Here is a 17,089-nt window from a genome sequence, read left to right as displayed (position 1 = left end):
TTCCTCCACAAAGTTTATCAACCTAATATTTTTTATACCTAAACCTCCCTTGCTTCTTGGTTTGCACGCGGTTTTGAAATACACCCAGATCATCTTTTTCTTATCTTCTTCTTCTCCCGAAATAAATTTTCTCATGATACTATTTAACCTCTTCTCTACAGAAACATGCATATAGTAAAGAGAAAGAAAGTACACGACAATGCTTTCCAAAGAACTTTTAGTTAATGTAACTCTAACAACTTTGTTCAAGTATTTTCTCTTCCAAGGGGCCAAATTTTTCTGCATCTTCTGAATGACAACCTCCCAAATAGCTACACTTCTCTTAGGAGCCCCAGTAGGCATTCATAGATAAGTTATTAGTAGACTATCAATTTTACACCCCAATTCTAATGAGAGGTCTTGCACCAGGTCATCTGCACCTATACTAGTCATTGCAATCTTTTTCAAATTTAATTTTAATCCAGTTAAAACCTCAAACATCATTAAAATAATTAACAATATTCTAACCTCCGCCTTAGAAGCATTCAACAGAACTATGGTATCATCAACAAATTGTTGATGAGAAGTTATAGTACCTTCATCCACTACTTGAAAGCCACTTAATGTGTTTGAAGCCACAACATCATTCATCAGCATAGATAACACCTTCAACACCAATAAAAATAGAAAAGGAGACAAATGATCTCTTTGTTTAATCCCTTTAGATGGTTTAATTCTTTAAATAGCTTGGCAGCTAACCAAAATAGAGAATTGTGCTTGTGTGACACACCAAGAAATCCATTTGATCCATCTATCACCAAATACATTTTTCTTTAAGATATAAAATAGAGAATTCCAGCTAACATTATCAAAAGCTTTCTCCATATCTATCTTGCAAAGAATACCGTTTTTTTTTTTTATTATTTGGTCTGCTTTCAATGCATTCATTAGCAATCAAAATCCCATCAAGAATCTATTTCTTTTTAATGAAAACTCCTAGAGAATTAGAGATAAAACTAGGCATCACCATTTTCAATCTTTCAGCAAGAACCTTAGAGATGATCTTAAAGGGTGCTGATAAGACTTAAAGGTCTAAAGTATGTAGCAGTTGTTGAGTCTTCCTTCTTAGGAATTAGCTTAAGAAAATACATGTTAAGTCTCCAGTCTAACTTTCCTTTGTTGTAAAGCTCATTGATAGCTTCTATCACATTTACTTTCAAGAAACCCCAACAAGCTCTAAAGAATTCGATATTGAACCCATCAGGACCAGGAGTTTTATTAGTGCCACACTTCTTAATCTCTATCACCACTTCTTCTTCTTCAAACATCCTTTCCAGCCAATTTCTTTGAATACCATCCAGTGTTTTGAACTCCTAACGATCAAAAGAACGATTAACTGAATTTGAAGCAGTAAACAATTTAGTGTAATACTCCTTGATCTCCTCATTTATTGCTTCTTGATTAAAAACATCAACCCCATCTATCTCCAGCTTTGTTATTGTTGATGGTGGTTTTTATCTTAGGGTTAAAATCGTAAAACCTAAGTCAAACAGTGACGTCACACTTGAATAATAATGTCTCCACTAGCAAATTTATTGAACAATTCAACATGTATGCGTAAAATTGCCGGGGTACCTTTTTTATGTATATGCCATGCTCCACGACAGAGCCTTCGGTACTGACTGGCATCATCTCTGCACATGCCAGCCGCGCATGCTAGCCAAACGTGCCAATCATGCATTCCACATATTTTAAGCTAGGGTATCGATACGCTAAACCCTAATAGCCACATATCCGCTCCAAAGGCATGCCAACCATGCCATCCGCACCACCGTGCCAATGGCATGCCATGCCAGCCACATCTCCGCACCAAAGGCATGCCAACCATGCCCAGCCGCACCACCGTGCCAATGGAATGCCATGCCAGCCACATCTCCGCGCCAAAGGCATGCCAACCATACCATCCGCACCACCTTGCCAATGGCATGCCATGCCAGCCACATCTCCGCGCCAAAGGCATGCCAACCATGCCAGCCGCACCACCGCCAATGGCATGCCATGCCAGCCACATCTCCGCACCAAAGGCATGCCAACCATGCCAGTCGCACCACCGTGCCAATGGCATGCCATGCCAGCCACATCTCCGCGCCAAAGGCATGCCAACCATGCCGGCCATGCCTCCATGCCGCTGACTGCCAAACGAAGGGTTCCAACAATCAACGGGCCACCCTTCCTTCTGAGATGAAAATCTCAGCCGTCCAAGTTCGCCACCAAACGCGTGGCAACTTTTGGCCCAATGCCAAGCCCTAATTTTGGCCGCGCCTAAAACTATGCCAAAATCCTAGCTTGGTCGCGCCTAAACTATGCCAAAGCCATGCCGTCCATGCCTCCATGCCACTGGCTACCAAACGAAGGGTTGCAACAATCAACCGCTACCCTTCCTTCTGAGATGCAAATCTCAGCCGTCCAGGTTCGCCACCAAACGCGTGGCAACTTTTGGCCCAATGCCAAGCCCTAATTTTGGCCGCGCCTAAACTATGCCAAAATCCTAGCTTGGTCGCGCCTAAACTATGCCAAAGCCATGCCGGCCATGCCTCCATGCCGCTGGCTACCAAACGAAGGGTTGCAACAATCAACCGCTACCCTTCCTTCTGAGATGCAAATCTCAGCCGTCCAGGTTCTCCACCAAACGCGTGGCAACTTTTGGCCCAGTGCCAAGCCCTAATTTTGGCCGCGCCTAAACTATGCCAAAACCCTAATTTTGGCCGCGCCTAAAACTATGCCAAAATCCTAGCTCGGCCGCTCCTAAACCATGCCGGCCATGCCTCCATATCGTTGGCTACCAAACGAAGGGTTGCAACAATCAACGGCTACCCTTCCTTCTGAGATGAAAATCTCAGCCGTCCAAGTTCGCCACCAAACGCATGGCAACTCCTGGCACAATGCCAAATTCCAAGGTTTACGCCAAACCCTAATTTGGTCGCGCCTAAAACATGCCAAAGCCATGCCTCCATGTCGCTGGCTGTCAAACGGAGGGTTGCAACAATCAACGGCTACCCCTCCTTCTGAGATGCAAATCTCAGCCGTACAAGCTTTCCACCAAACCAAACGATTTGTGGAAACCTCTTGGCCGCGATGCCAAAGTTCCACGGTTTGTGCCAAACCATAATTTGGGCCGCGCCAAGAGCATGCACGAGTCGTGCTGGCCATGCCTCCATGCCGTTAGCCGCCAAACGGAGGGTTGCAACAATCAACGGCCACCCTTCCTCCTGAGCTACAGATCTCAGCCGTACAAACTTTCCACCAAACGACTTGTGGAAATATCTTGGCTACGGTGCCAACTCTTGGTCATGATGCCAAAACCCTAATTTTGTCCGCGGTGCCAAAGCTCTAATTTGGCCACAGCCATGCCTCCATGCCGCTGGCTGCCAAATGGAAGGTTGCAACAATCAACGGCTATCCTTCCTCTTGATATGCAGATCTCTGCCGTACAAACTTGCCACCAAACGACTTGTGGAAACCTTTGGCTACGCTGCCAACTCTTTGGCCACGGCACACACTTATCTATGTCAATTCTTTGGTCACGGCATCAAACCCTAATCATCCACGCCAAGAGCATGCACAAGCCATGTCAACACCATGGCCACGCCACTGGTTACCAGCGGAATATAACCACAATCAACGGCTAACCTTCCTCTCAAGATGCAAAATCTCGGCCGTCGAAGGACACCACCGAAACGTCAAGCCTCTCAATATTAACTTTCCAAACAATAACAACATGCTACACGTTTTCCAAGAAAACACTCGAGACATCAAAACATGTCACAAATTGGGGGATGCTCATCAGGGTATTGGTCTGGCTGTTTACGGCGTCCGGCGTACACTAAGCCCATTACAAAAAAGTGTCATAAGAGTGAGTCGGTTAGTAAATACAAGAAGTAACGGTGAAACGTTTCCTTCATTATGAAAACATCAATTCCAGGCGTTACCCGTTACCGCTTTCTTCCATTTACTCAATCGTTTCCACTTCTTACGAGACCAGGGTACGTTTCGTTGCGACTTGTATAAATAGGTCTCACTTATTTCCACCAAAAAAGAAGTTTTTGGTCCGGAAAATACAACACTCAGAAATCACTTGTTAGCTTTCCCGTCTGTTAGCTTTCCACTTTCTGATACAAGTCGTCAAACAACTACTCTTCTCGAATCAACTATTCTGGTCTCAACACTCTCTTCGCTTCCCTCCCTAGACCAACCCTTCTCCTTCACTTTGTGACCGAAGCAAGTCTGGAACGGGAATTTCTTGGTTTATGCCGGATTTGTACAGATTGATCTCTCGAATCAAAGTACTCCCTTGCAGTATATTGTTTAGGGTTTAGACTCGTTTCTCACCCACACACTCGAAATTACCAAAATCAGCAGAAACTGTTTTCACCCTCAAACAGTTATACAATTTCTCCTTCTCTTTGCGTTTACAATTCTGTGGAAGTATTTAGTATTCTTATCTCCCTCTTGAAAACCTCTAACTTTAGCTCTTTGATAATCCATTCTGGCTCTAGTTATCTTGACATTATTTAGCTTAATTAAAAAGTTAGATCTTTCCTCCATTTTCAAATTGGACAAAGATGCACTTACCTCAGCTAAATTCAACTTTTTTATTTTCTTCGTCAGCTTATCTTCCTGCTTTTTAACATTACCAAAAGTGATTTTGCTCCAAGATTTTAAGAAAAGTTTCAAATTCTGGAGTTTTCTAAAAATAATATTCCCGGAGTGTCTGTAAAGACCATAGAATCTCATCAAGACTCAACCAGCTTAACAAAGTCAGGATGTTTTAACCAGTGACTCTCAATCTTGAAGCTTGATCCATTTCTAATGTCTGAAGTTAATTCAAAAAGCAAAGGATTATGATCAAAGATGGTTCTAACCAAATTTTTTTGAGTGGCATTGCAGAATTTAATATTAAAAGCTGAGCAAAACAAAGTTCTATCGAATCTACACAGTAAAGGGATATCTTGTTTATTACTACATGTGAAAGAACCACCGTTCATGGGTAAGTCAATCAATTCTTGATCAGCAATGGAGTCATTAAGAAATTTCATATTTCTTGTGTCCCTTCATGTTTTGTTTATTTTCGCATCGCTTCTAACAACATTAAAATCTCTCATTAAACACCAAGCTTCATCAGATCAACACCTTATATCCACCATATCATTCCAGAAAGTCTCTCTTAATTTATAATTGCATGGAGAATAAGCATTAGTAAAGATGTTAGAGCACTGCTCGGTCGAAATCGCAAGGCGTTGCTATCTCAAGCTTGTTTGTCAAGTTTAGTTGCCAAAACTATAAGTCATGATTTCTAGTCTACTTATAGCTAAGTCTCGGATTAGGATAGTAAGTGTAGTTGAGCTTTAGACTTCACGGCGTTCATCGAATGAAGACGAAGAACTACTCAAGGGAACTTGTGGAACTTCATCAACAAAAGGTATGTGGAGACTTGAACACATCTATCACTCAAAAGTCTATCTACTTTATCTCCTATTTGAGACAAAAAGTCGTATTGATATATAGACTTCAAGTATACACATTTGGTATTTCGAGCCGAGTATATCTCGCTTATCTATTTCTCGAAATATGTGTTGGTAAGCTTTCGTTTTAACCAAGTTCATCTTTTAACCTTGATGAAAGTCAAAAGATAATCATGTGAAAATCGTCTTGTAACATCTTACATGATTTGTGTGAGACATTCATTTGATGTAGACTCGGAATGTTTCGTATTGATCATTCGATCACTTGAAAATTGCTTTGAAGATACTAATTTGTGTAAGACAGCTCTTGTCGTCTTCTAAGAATGTTTCAATGATTTAAATGAGGGTTTAGAAAACATAACCATGATTGGATATAAACATAGTGTGTATATTCACATTTGTGTAAAGTCCAAAATCCGTGAACCTTGGTATGCATACGGGTGGAAGTTCATGTTCCGTGAAATCTACTAGAGTTTGGAAAAGTAAATGGTTTGCGTACCCGTACGCATACTGGCGTAACCAAACTCATTCCGGCTACTTAGGTATGCATACCCGTTTGCATACTTAAGTGGGTTGTGTTCTAAAATCGGGTTTTTCATGAACTAATACATTTATATAATAAGGAATGCAATCTTTTTCAAACTGTGGCTATAATATACATGAAATTATTCGAGTTAATCAAAATCGATATAGCTTCAATTGTGTCTTGTATACTTCTATGAGAATATAAACAATTGAACAACTCTCTAACTAGTTTCATTTGAATTAGTTATGATAAAGATGAATAAGGTTGATATGAAACTGCTCATATGGCTAACCATTGGTTAACTATTGTTGAACCAACTAAGTGTACACGTTTAGGTACGTTTACCTTTATCTAAATGACGGTACATTTCATTTGTGTATAACAAGCTAAGTTCGATCTAACAGTTGAAAGATATTAGCTTGAATCTAATCAGGTTTTCATCTAACAGTGAATGTTGAATGCTTTGTTACCAAGGTAACATTAATTGCAAACCCTGATTTGGAGACTATATAAAGGAGAACTCTAGCAACTGGGAAACCTAATTCCCACACCTCTGATGTGATTTGTAGATAGTGGTAAAAGTGGTTCGATTCTTAGACTTGCGAAGGATATAATTAGACTTAAATTCTAATATTAAAATAGAAAACTCACTAAAAATTATAGCAAACTCAATCAAAGTTGATATCAATATTAAAAGAACACTGAGGCTAAGATTCCACTATTTTCCAAGTTCAAAGTGATTTAATCCAATATTTATATTCATGCAATTTTTTCGTTCAATTTGATTCTAAACTATTGCAACAAGTAGATTCTCAAAATAACAAGTGTAAATTCGAAGCATAGAACATCAAAAACCTAGGTCCAAGCATGCTCTATCAAAAGAAATAACAATTGCTTAACAAGAATCATTCAAACAATTTTCACTCAAGGAAAAACAATCATAAAAATAATTGCGATAAATAAATAAATAAGAATATACCACTTTTTGTTGGAAAAATAGCTTCCTCTATCGCCTCAGAAATGGGTTTAGCTCCTCATATTAACCACTTGCTCAAAATACATGTTTGTTGCTCAAAAGTTGATTAAAAAGAAGAGAAGGTATAAAACAACGTGTTTGTAACGGATATAATTGTTACGAACCACTGTTACAAAGTACCGTAACTCACAACTGTTGCGAACTCTGAATAATTGTTACATAAATTGTGACAAAGTGATTGAATTTGAAAGAAAAGGCCACGGATTCTGCGACTGTCTCTTACTGCTGTTCTGTGTTGTTCTTCTTCCTCTCGCCTGTATCTCTGCAACTTAGTGTTTTTATGCTCTGCTATGTTCTAAACTTATCCAATGTGTACGTAGGTCTTCTATGAGCTATCCCAACTCCTTTTATAGCCCACAGGTCGATTCAACTTCAAGAAATCTTCAACTATTCATATCTTTCCTCCACCTCAAGTCTCGGGATTTCTTTCCCTGCCAAGCTTCTCTACGAGGTTCTGTGAGTTGTAAACTTCTCAAATAAGGTAAGATAGAGTCCCAAATATAGTTAACCTCTCCAGAATCTCGCCAACTCCCATATATATAACCAGAAAGTCCGATAATAACTTCACTTCCCTTTTTCGCTCAAATCGAAGATTTGTCACTGTTTTATCGAATCTTTAGCTCATACCAATCCTGTTTTGACCCATCAACTAAATTCTAATCCATCTCCACGCCAAACTCCGACTAAATCTCCTCCTAGTCATCAACAGAACTTCGATAAACATCCAGCTCCTCTGTTTCGCTCCAACAAACATTTTCAGCCCAAAATACTTGATCCAAACATACACACCAACCCTGTTATGATTTAAGAAGTCCAACCCAACAAAAATATGCAGCTGAATCACTCCAAATCCGATTCATGAAATCTCAACAGTCCCGTGAAACTCCACACCTCTGATTTCTTCTTCCGGCTTATCTATCCCAACTCATTCGATCCAATCACACCTACCATCCCTATTTAGTCATAACAGGATATATCCAATCCAAAAATCCCATTGAATCCGGCCAAAACTCCAGCAAAATCTCGCCTGAAAATTCCGCTGCAAAACTGAATTTGAATTCAGTTTTTCCCGCCAAAATTCTAGTGAAGATAAAGGGTGCCCCCTATCCAGAGTATGGGTGTCGATAGCAGCTCTCTTAAGGGTGCCATGGGGTGCCCCTTATCCAATCTGTGGGTGCCAATATCATTTCCTCCAGGTGCTTTAGACAACTTTTCGAGTCGATTTTTCCAAAAATGTTTATTGGCCAAAAATACCTACACACATAAAACACCATAATAAGTACAAAAATGAGCTCTAACAATATATAGAATCGAGACAAATTAGACACAAAAATGTGTCTGTCAAATACCCCCAAACCTATTATTTGCTAGTCCTCGAGAAAAAGTAAAATAAAATCCTAACTCACTGTCGCAGGCATCATCGACTGCATTTAGCGTATGCAATAAGCCTTTAAACTCCTAGGTGTCCCTAGTGGCCGAGTTATAGTCTCGGGAGGGCTTACCAGAGGTATACCCACAAAACCTTTATACTCCAGACCCTAGCTATCTACACAGAACCTTGGAAGGCACTAAAAAATCTCCTTGGTTGGCATACTTATTGACTACATGAGGAAGTACCCTGATGCGAAATTCCAATTGTTGTACACGAGTTTGCATTCAAACATACTAAAATTCAGATATAAGTGACAGAGCTCTACTCAGATAGTCGCACTATGGACATCAATATCCGGAGTCAAAACTAATCACATGGATAGATCAAGAAGATGGATATAGAGAAAAACATAGATGGTTTTGATGTTTACTAGGTGAACGGTGTTTCTCATATCTGTCTGAAGGCCTCCGCCAAAATGAACCTATCCTAATGGACTGAGATACTAGTCTGACTAATATCAACACACTGGCATATACAAAGGAACCAGTGATTGATAATCCTAACTCTAGGTCAACACACTGGCATATACAAGGGTACCAGTGGTCGACTTTATTGAATTTATTCCGGTTGGTCTTATGGTCTGGTCTCAGTTTCTTTTTTTTTTCTTTTCCTTTTTTTTCTCCTTTTTTTCTCCTTTTTTTTCTTTCAACTTTTTTTTTTTTTTGTATCTCAATCACTCTAATTCACCCTAGCATTTGTAACAACTTGAATCATGAGCCCCACCTAATCACTTAGAGAAACATAGTTTAAAAACAAAACAAAATAAAAACAGAAGTGAAAAGGACTCAACGAGATATGGTGAAAGTATCATGTTATTTCTAACACCTGAGATCTGTGCTTTTATGAATAGACTCTTTAGATGTTGCCATCTAGTCAGATTGGTTCCTCAACTCCTACAACCAAAATGCTTCCATCCACTTAGATTGGTTAGTGCCATCCTTAATAGGCATAAATTTCTAGGCTCTGGAGTTTAATTATGCAACTAAAAAGTAACAAAAAGTTCTACCCCACCCCCAAACTTAAATCTAACATTTTCCTCAATTTTTCTAATTAAAGAACAGTACCAAAAATATAAGTAACATGAGGAAATAGTAAAGAGAGAAGTCGGAAAGATAGTACCTGGGTGAAGTGTAACCAAAAACCTACAAAAATAATATACAACATACAAAATTGCCTCGATGGTCAATCAAGGTACACAGGGTCCTCCAGAGGGACCTCCTCAACATCACCTGTAGGAAAAGGATCTAAAAAGGGCTTCAATCGCTGACCGTTAACCTTCGAAGAACTACTACCATCTGGTGTCTCAATCTCAACAACGCCATGAGAAAAAACAGTACGGACCACAAAAGGACCGGTCCACCGATAGCGCAACTTCCTGGGGAATAGATGCAAACAAGTGTCATACAGAAGAACTTTTTGACATGGAGAAAATGACTTTCGTAAAATATTCTTATCATGTACAAGTTTCATTTTGTTCTTATACTCCTTAGCACTATCGTATGCATCTCTACGAATCTCGTCCAACTCATTAAGCTGGAGTTTTCTGTGAGCTCCTGCCTTGTCAAGTGAAAAGTTTAGGTTCTTAATAGCCCAATAAGCTCTATTCTCTAACTCAACGGGCAGGTGACATGCCTTTCCAAACACTAAACGATAAGGTGACATTCCAATGGGTGTCTTAAACGCAATACGATAAGCCCATAAGGCATCAGTAAGCCTCGATGACCAGTCTTTCCTATTAGGATTAACTATTTTCTCTAAAATACGCTTAATTTCCCTATTGGAGACCTCTACCTGACCACTAGTTTGTGGGTGATATGGGGTAGCTACTTTGTGGGTAATACCATATTGTTTCATTAAAAGTGCAAACGGTCTATTACAAAAGTGTGAACCTCCATCACTAATTATAGCTCGAGGTGTACCAAATCGTGTAAGTATATTCTCTTTCAAAAACTGGACTACGACCCTGTGGTCATTCGTTTTACACGGAACCGCCTCAACCCACCTAGACACATAATCTACAGCGACAAGTATGTAAAGATAACCAAACGAAATAGGAACTGGACCCATAAAATCAATGCCCCACACATCAAAGACCTCAATCACTAAAATAGGGTTCAAAGGCATCATATTTCTACGGGAAATGGTTCCTAACTTCTGGCAACGCTCACAAGAAACACAATGACTATGGGAATCTTTAAACAACGAAGGCCAGTAAAATCCACACTGCAAAATCTTAGCAGCAGTCTTCTTAGCACTAAAATGACCCCCACATGCATGTTCATGACAAAAGGAGATAATACTAGACTGGTCACTCTCAGATACACATCTCCTAATAATCTGGTCCGGACAATACTTAAAACGATAAGGATCGTCCCAAAAGAAATGCTTAACCTCGGCTAAAAACCTAGAACGATCTTGCTTACCCCAATGTTGAGGCATTCGACCAGTAACAATATAATTCACTATATTTGCATACAAAGGTGATTGGGAAACAGAGAACAATTGTTCATCAGGAAAACTATCCCTTATAGGAAGGGAATTATTAGGGGAACTAACAACTAGCCTAGACAAGTGGTCTGTTACTACATTCTCTGCACCCTTTTTGTCTCTAATGTCTGGACAAAATTGTTGTAAGAAAAGGATCCATCTAATCAATCTAGGTTTGGTATCCTTCTTAGACAAAAGATATTTCAAAGCAGCTTGATCAGTATAGATTACGATCTTAGAACCTAATAAATAGGATCTAAACTTATCCAAGGCAAACACGATGGCTAGCAATTCCTTCTCGGTAGTTGTATAGTTCATCTGGGCATCATTCAGAGTTTTCCTAGCATAATAAATAACATGGAGTAATTTGTTTTCTCGCTGACCTAGCACAACGCCTATAGCATAATCTGAAGCATCACACATAATTTCAAAGGGTAGGTTCCAGTTAGGTGCCTTGACTATCGTGGCAGTAGTGACTAATGTTTTAAGCTTATCAAAATCCTTTAAGCAAGCATCATCAAAGACAAACTTAACATCTTTTGCAAGCAAATTGCAAAGAGGTCTAGAAATCAAGCTAAAATCCTTAATGAATCGACAGTAAAAACCTGCATGCCCTAAGAATGACATAATATCTTTTACGGTTTTTGGGACCTGTAAAGTCTTAATAAGGTCAACTTTGGCTTTGTCTACCTCTATACCCTTTGAAGAAACGATGTGCCCTAAGACAATTCCTGATTCAACCATGAAATGACATTTTTCCCAATTAAGCACTAAATTCTTTTCCTTACACCTAGTCAACACTAATGTCAAATGATGCAAGCACTCATCAAAAGATGAGCCAAACACTGAAAAGTCATCCATAAAGACCTCTAAAAACCGTTCTACCATATCAGAAAATATGCTCATCATACAACGCTGAAAAGTCGCAGGGGCATTACATAACCCGAAAGGCATGCCTCTATACGCAAAGGTCCCAAAGGGACAGGTAAAAGTGGTTTTCTCTTGGTCTTATGGGGCAATAACGATCTGATTATAACCGGAGTAACCATCTAAGAAGCAATAGTGACTATGTCCAGCTAATCGCTCTAGCATTTGGTCGATAAAAGGAAGGGGAAAGTGATCCTTCCTTGTGACCTTGTTCAATTTCCTATAGTCAATACACACACGCCATCCCGTGGTCACTCGGGTTGGGATTAATTCATTATTATCATTCTGGACTACAGTGATACCTGATTTCTTGGGGACAACCTGAACAGGGCTGACCCACTTACTGTCTGAAATTGGGTAAATAATACCCGCATCTAACAACTTAAGCACCTCTTTTCGAACTACCTCTTTCATGTTAGGGTTCAGTCGACGTTGCATCTCCCTAGAAGGTTTGGAGTCTTCCTCTAAATGAATCTGATGCATACACACAGTAGGACTTATACCCTTAATGTCTGCTTATAGTCCACCCTAAAGCTTCCTTATTGTCTTGAAGTACATTTACTAGCCTACTTTCCTGATCACTATCCAAATCGGAAGCTACAATCACAGGTAAAGTCTCAGATGGGCCTAAAAACACATACTTTAGAGTATCGGGTAGTGGTTTAAGGTCCAACTTTGGGGGCTCTTCTAAAGAAGGAATTAGGGTAGTCTCAGAAACTGGTAACGGTTCGAACCTAGCTTTCCATCTATCAGTGTCTAACACGGGGTAGAATCTAATAGAGCATTCACCTGTTCAATAGTGCTATCGTCGTCAAAATCTAAACCAAAATGGGATAGACAACTTTCTAATGGGTCTTCAGACAAATGTTTGGTAATGACTCCTGAACTAAGGCTTCTATCATGTTCACCTCTTCAACACATGTGTCATCTAGCTCATGAGGTTGCTTACTGACATTAAAAATGTTCATCTCCATAGTCATATTACCAAAAGATAAACTCATCACACCATTTCGACAGTTAATGATCGCATTAGACGTAGCTAAAAATGGGCGACCTAAAATCACAGGTATCTGGTTCTCTGGGTCAGGGACAGGTTGGGTATCTAGGACCACGAAATCCACTGGATAAATAAACTTGTCGACCTCAATAAGAACATCCTCGATAACACCTCGAGGGATTTTAACAGACCTATCAGCTAACTGCAGTGTCATCTGAGTAGGTTTCATTTCACCAAGTCCTAGCTGTAAGTATACATGGAATGGCAGTAAGTTCACACTGGCTCCTAAGTCAAGTAAAGCTTTTTCTACCCGGAAGTTACCTATTGTGCAAGCAATGGTAGGAGAACCTGGGTCTTTGTACTTTGGAGTTGTGGTGTTCTGAATGATTGAACTTACGTGACTAGCTAAAAAGGCTTTCTTATGGACGCTAAGTTTTCGCTTTCGCGTACACATATCCTTAAGGAACTTGGCATAAGCAGGAATTTGCCTAATTGCATCTAATAAGGAAGGTTTATGGTAACTTGCTTAAAAACCTCCACTATGTCATTAAAGTTCGATTCCTTTTTGTTGGTACTAATAGCTGAGGAAATGGGGCTCTAGGCTAAAATCAGACCTTTCAGGAACCGAATTCACATCATCAGAAACTTTATCAGTCTCTTCAGCTACTGGTCCTGAGAGGTGAGATCCTGAGGGGTGAACTACAGTATGTTCACTATCGGGCATGGTTACCTTATTGTCTACAACTCTACCACTTCTAAGGGTTCTAACAGCATTCAATTGATTCGATGGTTTTGCACCTAATTCATGAACTCCTCTAGGGTTGGGTTGTGTTTGACTAGGAAACTTACCTTTTTCTCTCAAAGAATCACTTATCAGACCAACCTGGGTTTTTAACTCGGAAATAGCCTGACTATTTTCTTGTCCTATCCTGTTACTAGCTTGTAGACTCTGTTCTACGGATAACTGAAATTTTGCAGTTTGCTGAGTTAACAAGGCGAGAGATTCCTCTAAACTTAGGATTTTCTTATCTGACTGATTCTGAAACTGAGCTAGTCCTGAAGGATTCTTAGTATAGCCAAAACCTGGGGGAGCATTAGAATTACTAAACTGACCTTGACTTTGGCCCTTAGACCACGAAAGGTTCGGATGGTTTCTCCAACCAGGATTATAGGTTTCTGAATATGGGTCAATCTTTTGACGGTTATCAAATCTAGTGTTATTATAAAGAGCATTGGCTGCTCTTCAATATTCTGGCCTTCCCAAAAAGGCTCCACTCTACCACTAGTCTGGCCCACTTCTAAGGCTTCTAACCTTTTTGCTATAGCAGCAATTTTGGCATCTGATTCATAGCCTCCTTCTACCCTATTAACGTTTCCTCTACTTAAAAGAATTTTTTCTGGGGTGCCCTACTATTTTCCCATTGCTGGGTTTTTTCGGCGATTTCATTAAAAAATTCCATCGCCGCATCAACAGTTTGGTTTTCAAATCCACCAGTGCATAGAGACTCAACCATGGTCGTTGTGGAATAATCTAAACCCTCATAAAGGATCTGAACTAGCCTAACCTTTTCTAAACCATGATGAGGACACTGGGATAATAAATCATTGAACCTTTCCAAATACCTATATAAAGATTCTCCCTCTTGTTGTGAAAATGTGCATATTTGCGTCCTAATAGACGATGTTTTGTGCCTAGGGAAAAACTTATTGAAAAAGGCAGATGTAAGTTGTTCATATGTCTCAATTGACTCGGAGTCCAAACTATATAGCCACGACTTGGCCTTATCTTTCAGGGAAAATGGGAATAACCTAAGTTTCAAAGCATCATCATCTAAGCCTCTAATTCTTAGAGTACTACAAATTTCCTCAAAATCCCTAACATGGTAATGGGTTTTCATTTTCTTTCCCTAAAAAGATTGGGAGCATCTGTAAGGTCCCAGGTTTCAGTTCATAGGGTGCCTCCGTTTCAGCTAACTTAATACACGAAGGACGAGTAGTCCTAGTTGGATTCAACAAAGCTTTCAAAGTTGCCATTTCTGGCGCTATCGGAGCAACAGGGATTCTCCTCAGCGGACGTTCAAAAACAGACTCTTCAAAAGTCGGACTTTCTAGATTAAGGTAATCGAGATGCTTCGAACTACTAGGTTTCTCTTTAACAAATCTACCTAGTGCGTCTCTTTTACATTCAGGCATACAATAGAATTTTCTAAATTGGAAGGGTAAGCAAACACAGATCAAGGCCGACTCAACCAAATCAAACCTATTGATTTCTAGCAAACAAAAAGCATGATGGCTCCACTTAGATTGTTTCTAAACCAGCTTCTAATCCTTCGAAAGGGAATTCGTTACAATTTAAGCAAACCCCTCTGGAATCAATCCGAGTTAAAGTAAGTTGAATAGAGGCGAGGGAAGCTCAGTGGAGCTTTGATACCCAAGGCCTCACCGGTATTACAAGGCGGCGCAGTCACGCATTCAACTTCCAGAAACCGTCAAGAACTTCGAAGTATGCTTAAAAGAGTAACCAATATTTTTCGAATGACTTTCCTGTTAAGCTCGTTACCCTATCGGTCTCGTTCTAGTCAAAATTTTAGGCTTAGGTTCGCGTAGGTTACGTGTTCCTAAAGCGGGCAAGAAGAGAAAGTTGATGAAATCTGAACCCTTATCTTGTATGGCCAGGCCTTGCCCTTTACTAGAAAAATAAATGTCCGTATTCAGTCCTCAACATATATGCATAAGAAGGAGTCCAGTAACTCGCTGACAGGGGATTCGCAAGTGTTTAGAATCTTACCTCCTGTTCCAGACGGGCGATGAATCGGTTGTAGTCGACTCGGGTCAGTGACTCCGATGTCAAGTGTACGAACCCAAGGTGCAGAGACAATATCGTAATTGTCCTCCTTCTCTGCAAACAGTTTTAATTTAAAGTACCCTTCCGTAGGGTAATAAAAAAATAATGTCCCAAAGTCCAAAAAGTAAAGAAAAATTACAAAAATAATAAACCCTCATACAATTTTTTTTTTCTAAAAGAAAATAATCAAACCCTAAACTAAATTGTCTAAAATAAAATTGTCTTCTTTTCTGTTTTTTTTGCTTTAATCTTTAGCTCCAAGTATTTATGAAATCACCAAACTATTTGGCTCAATTTTCTTCATGATCCAGAACTTGTAGACACAAGATAAATACCCAAAAACATAAAAAAAAAGAACAAAAATAATAAAAAAATAAAAATAAAATAAATCTAAAACCTTAAAAACAAGTCCGCGTCGGCGGCGCCAAAAATTGATGTGATTTGTAGATAGTGGTAAAAGTGGTTCGATTCTCAGACTTGCGAAGGATATTAATTAAACTTAAATTCTAATATTAAAATATAAAACTCACTAATAGCAAACTCAATCAAAGTTGATATCAACATTAAAAGAACACTGAGGCTAAGATTCCACTATTTTCCAAGTTCAAAGTGATTTAATCCAATATTTATATTCATGCAATTTTTTCGTTCAATTTGATTCTAAACTATTGCAACAGGTAAATTCTCAAAATAACAAGTGTAGATCCGAAGCATAGAACATCAAAAACCTAGGTCCAAGCATGCTCTATCAAAAGAAATAACAATTGCTTAACAAGAATCATTCAAACAATTTTCACTCAAGGCAAAACAATCATAAAAATAATTGCGATAAATAAATAAATAAGAATATACCACTTTTTGTTAGAAAAATAGCTTCCTCTATCGCCTCAGAAATGGGGTTTAGCTCCTCATATTAACCACTTGCTCAAAATACATGTTTGTTGCTCAAAAGTTGATTAAAAAGAAGAGAAGGTATAAAACAACGTGTTTGTAACGGATATAATTGTTACGAACCACTGTTACAAAGTACCCTAACTCAGAATTGTTGCGAACTCTGAATAATTGTTACAGAAATTGTGACAAAGTGATTGAATTTGAAAGAAAAGGCCACGGATTCTGCGACTGTCTCTTACTGCTGTTCTGTGTTGTTCTTCTTCCTCTCGCCTGTATCTCTGCAACTTGGTGTTTTTATGCCATGCTATGTTCTAAACTTCTCCAATGTGTACGTAGGTCTTCTATGAGCTATCCCAACTCCTTTTATAGCCCACAGGTCGATTCAACTTTAAGAAATCTTCGGCTATTCATATCTTTCCTCCACCTCAAGTCTCAGGATTTCTT

At 39.3% G+C, this 17,089-nt stretch overlaps 1 protein-coding gene and 1 pseudogene across 1 annotated transcript; one reads left to right on the top strand and one right to left on the bottom strand.

The window, feature by feature from the left end:
- Positions 1-342: 342 nt before the first annotated feature.
- On the bottom strand, positions 343-864 carry LOC113343019. The gene is made up of 2 exons (XM_026587353.1): positions 739-864; positions 343-645 (listed from the first exon to the last, which is right to left on the bottom strand). Exons 1-2 carry the CDS (start codon positions 862-864, stop codon positions 343-345), a joined length of 429 nt encoding a protein of 142 aa, XP_026443138.1.
- A 13,614-nt stretch (positions 865-14,478) lies between these two features.
- Positions 14,479-14,578, top strand: LOC113343055 (annotated as a pseudogene).
- Positions 14,579-17,089: the final 2,511 nt, after the last annotated feature.

Source organism: Papaver somniferum, unplaced genomic scaffold (assembly GCF_003573695.1).
Source record: "Papaver somniferum cultivar HN1 unplaced genomic scaffold, ASM357369v1 unplaced-scaffold_52, whole genome shotgun sequence".
Taxonomy (NCBI): domain Eukaryota; kingdom Viridiplantae; phylum Streptophyta; class Magnoliopsida; order Ranunculales; family Papaveraceae; genus Papaver; species Papaver somniferum.
Note: the sequence above shows the minus strand (reverse complement) of the source record. Positions and strands in the feature narration are given on the sequence as shown.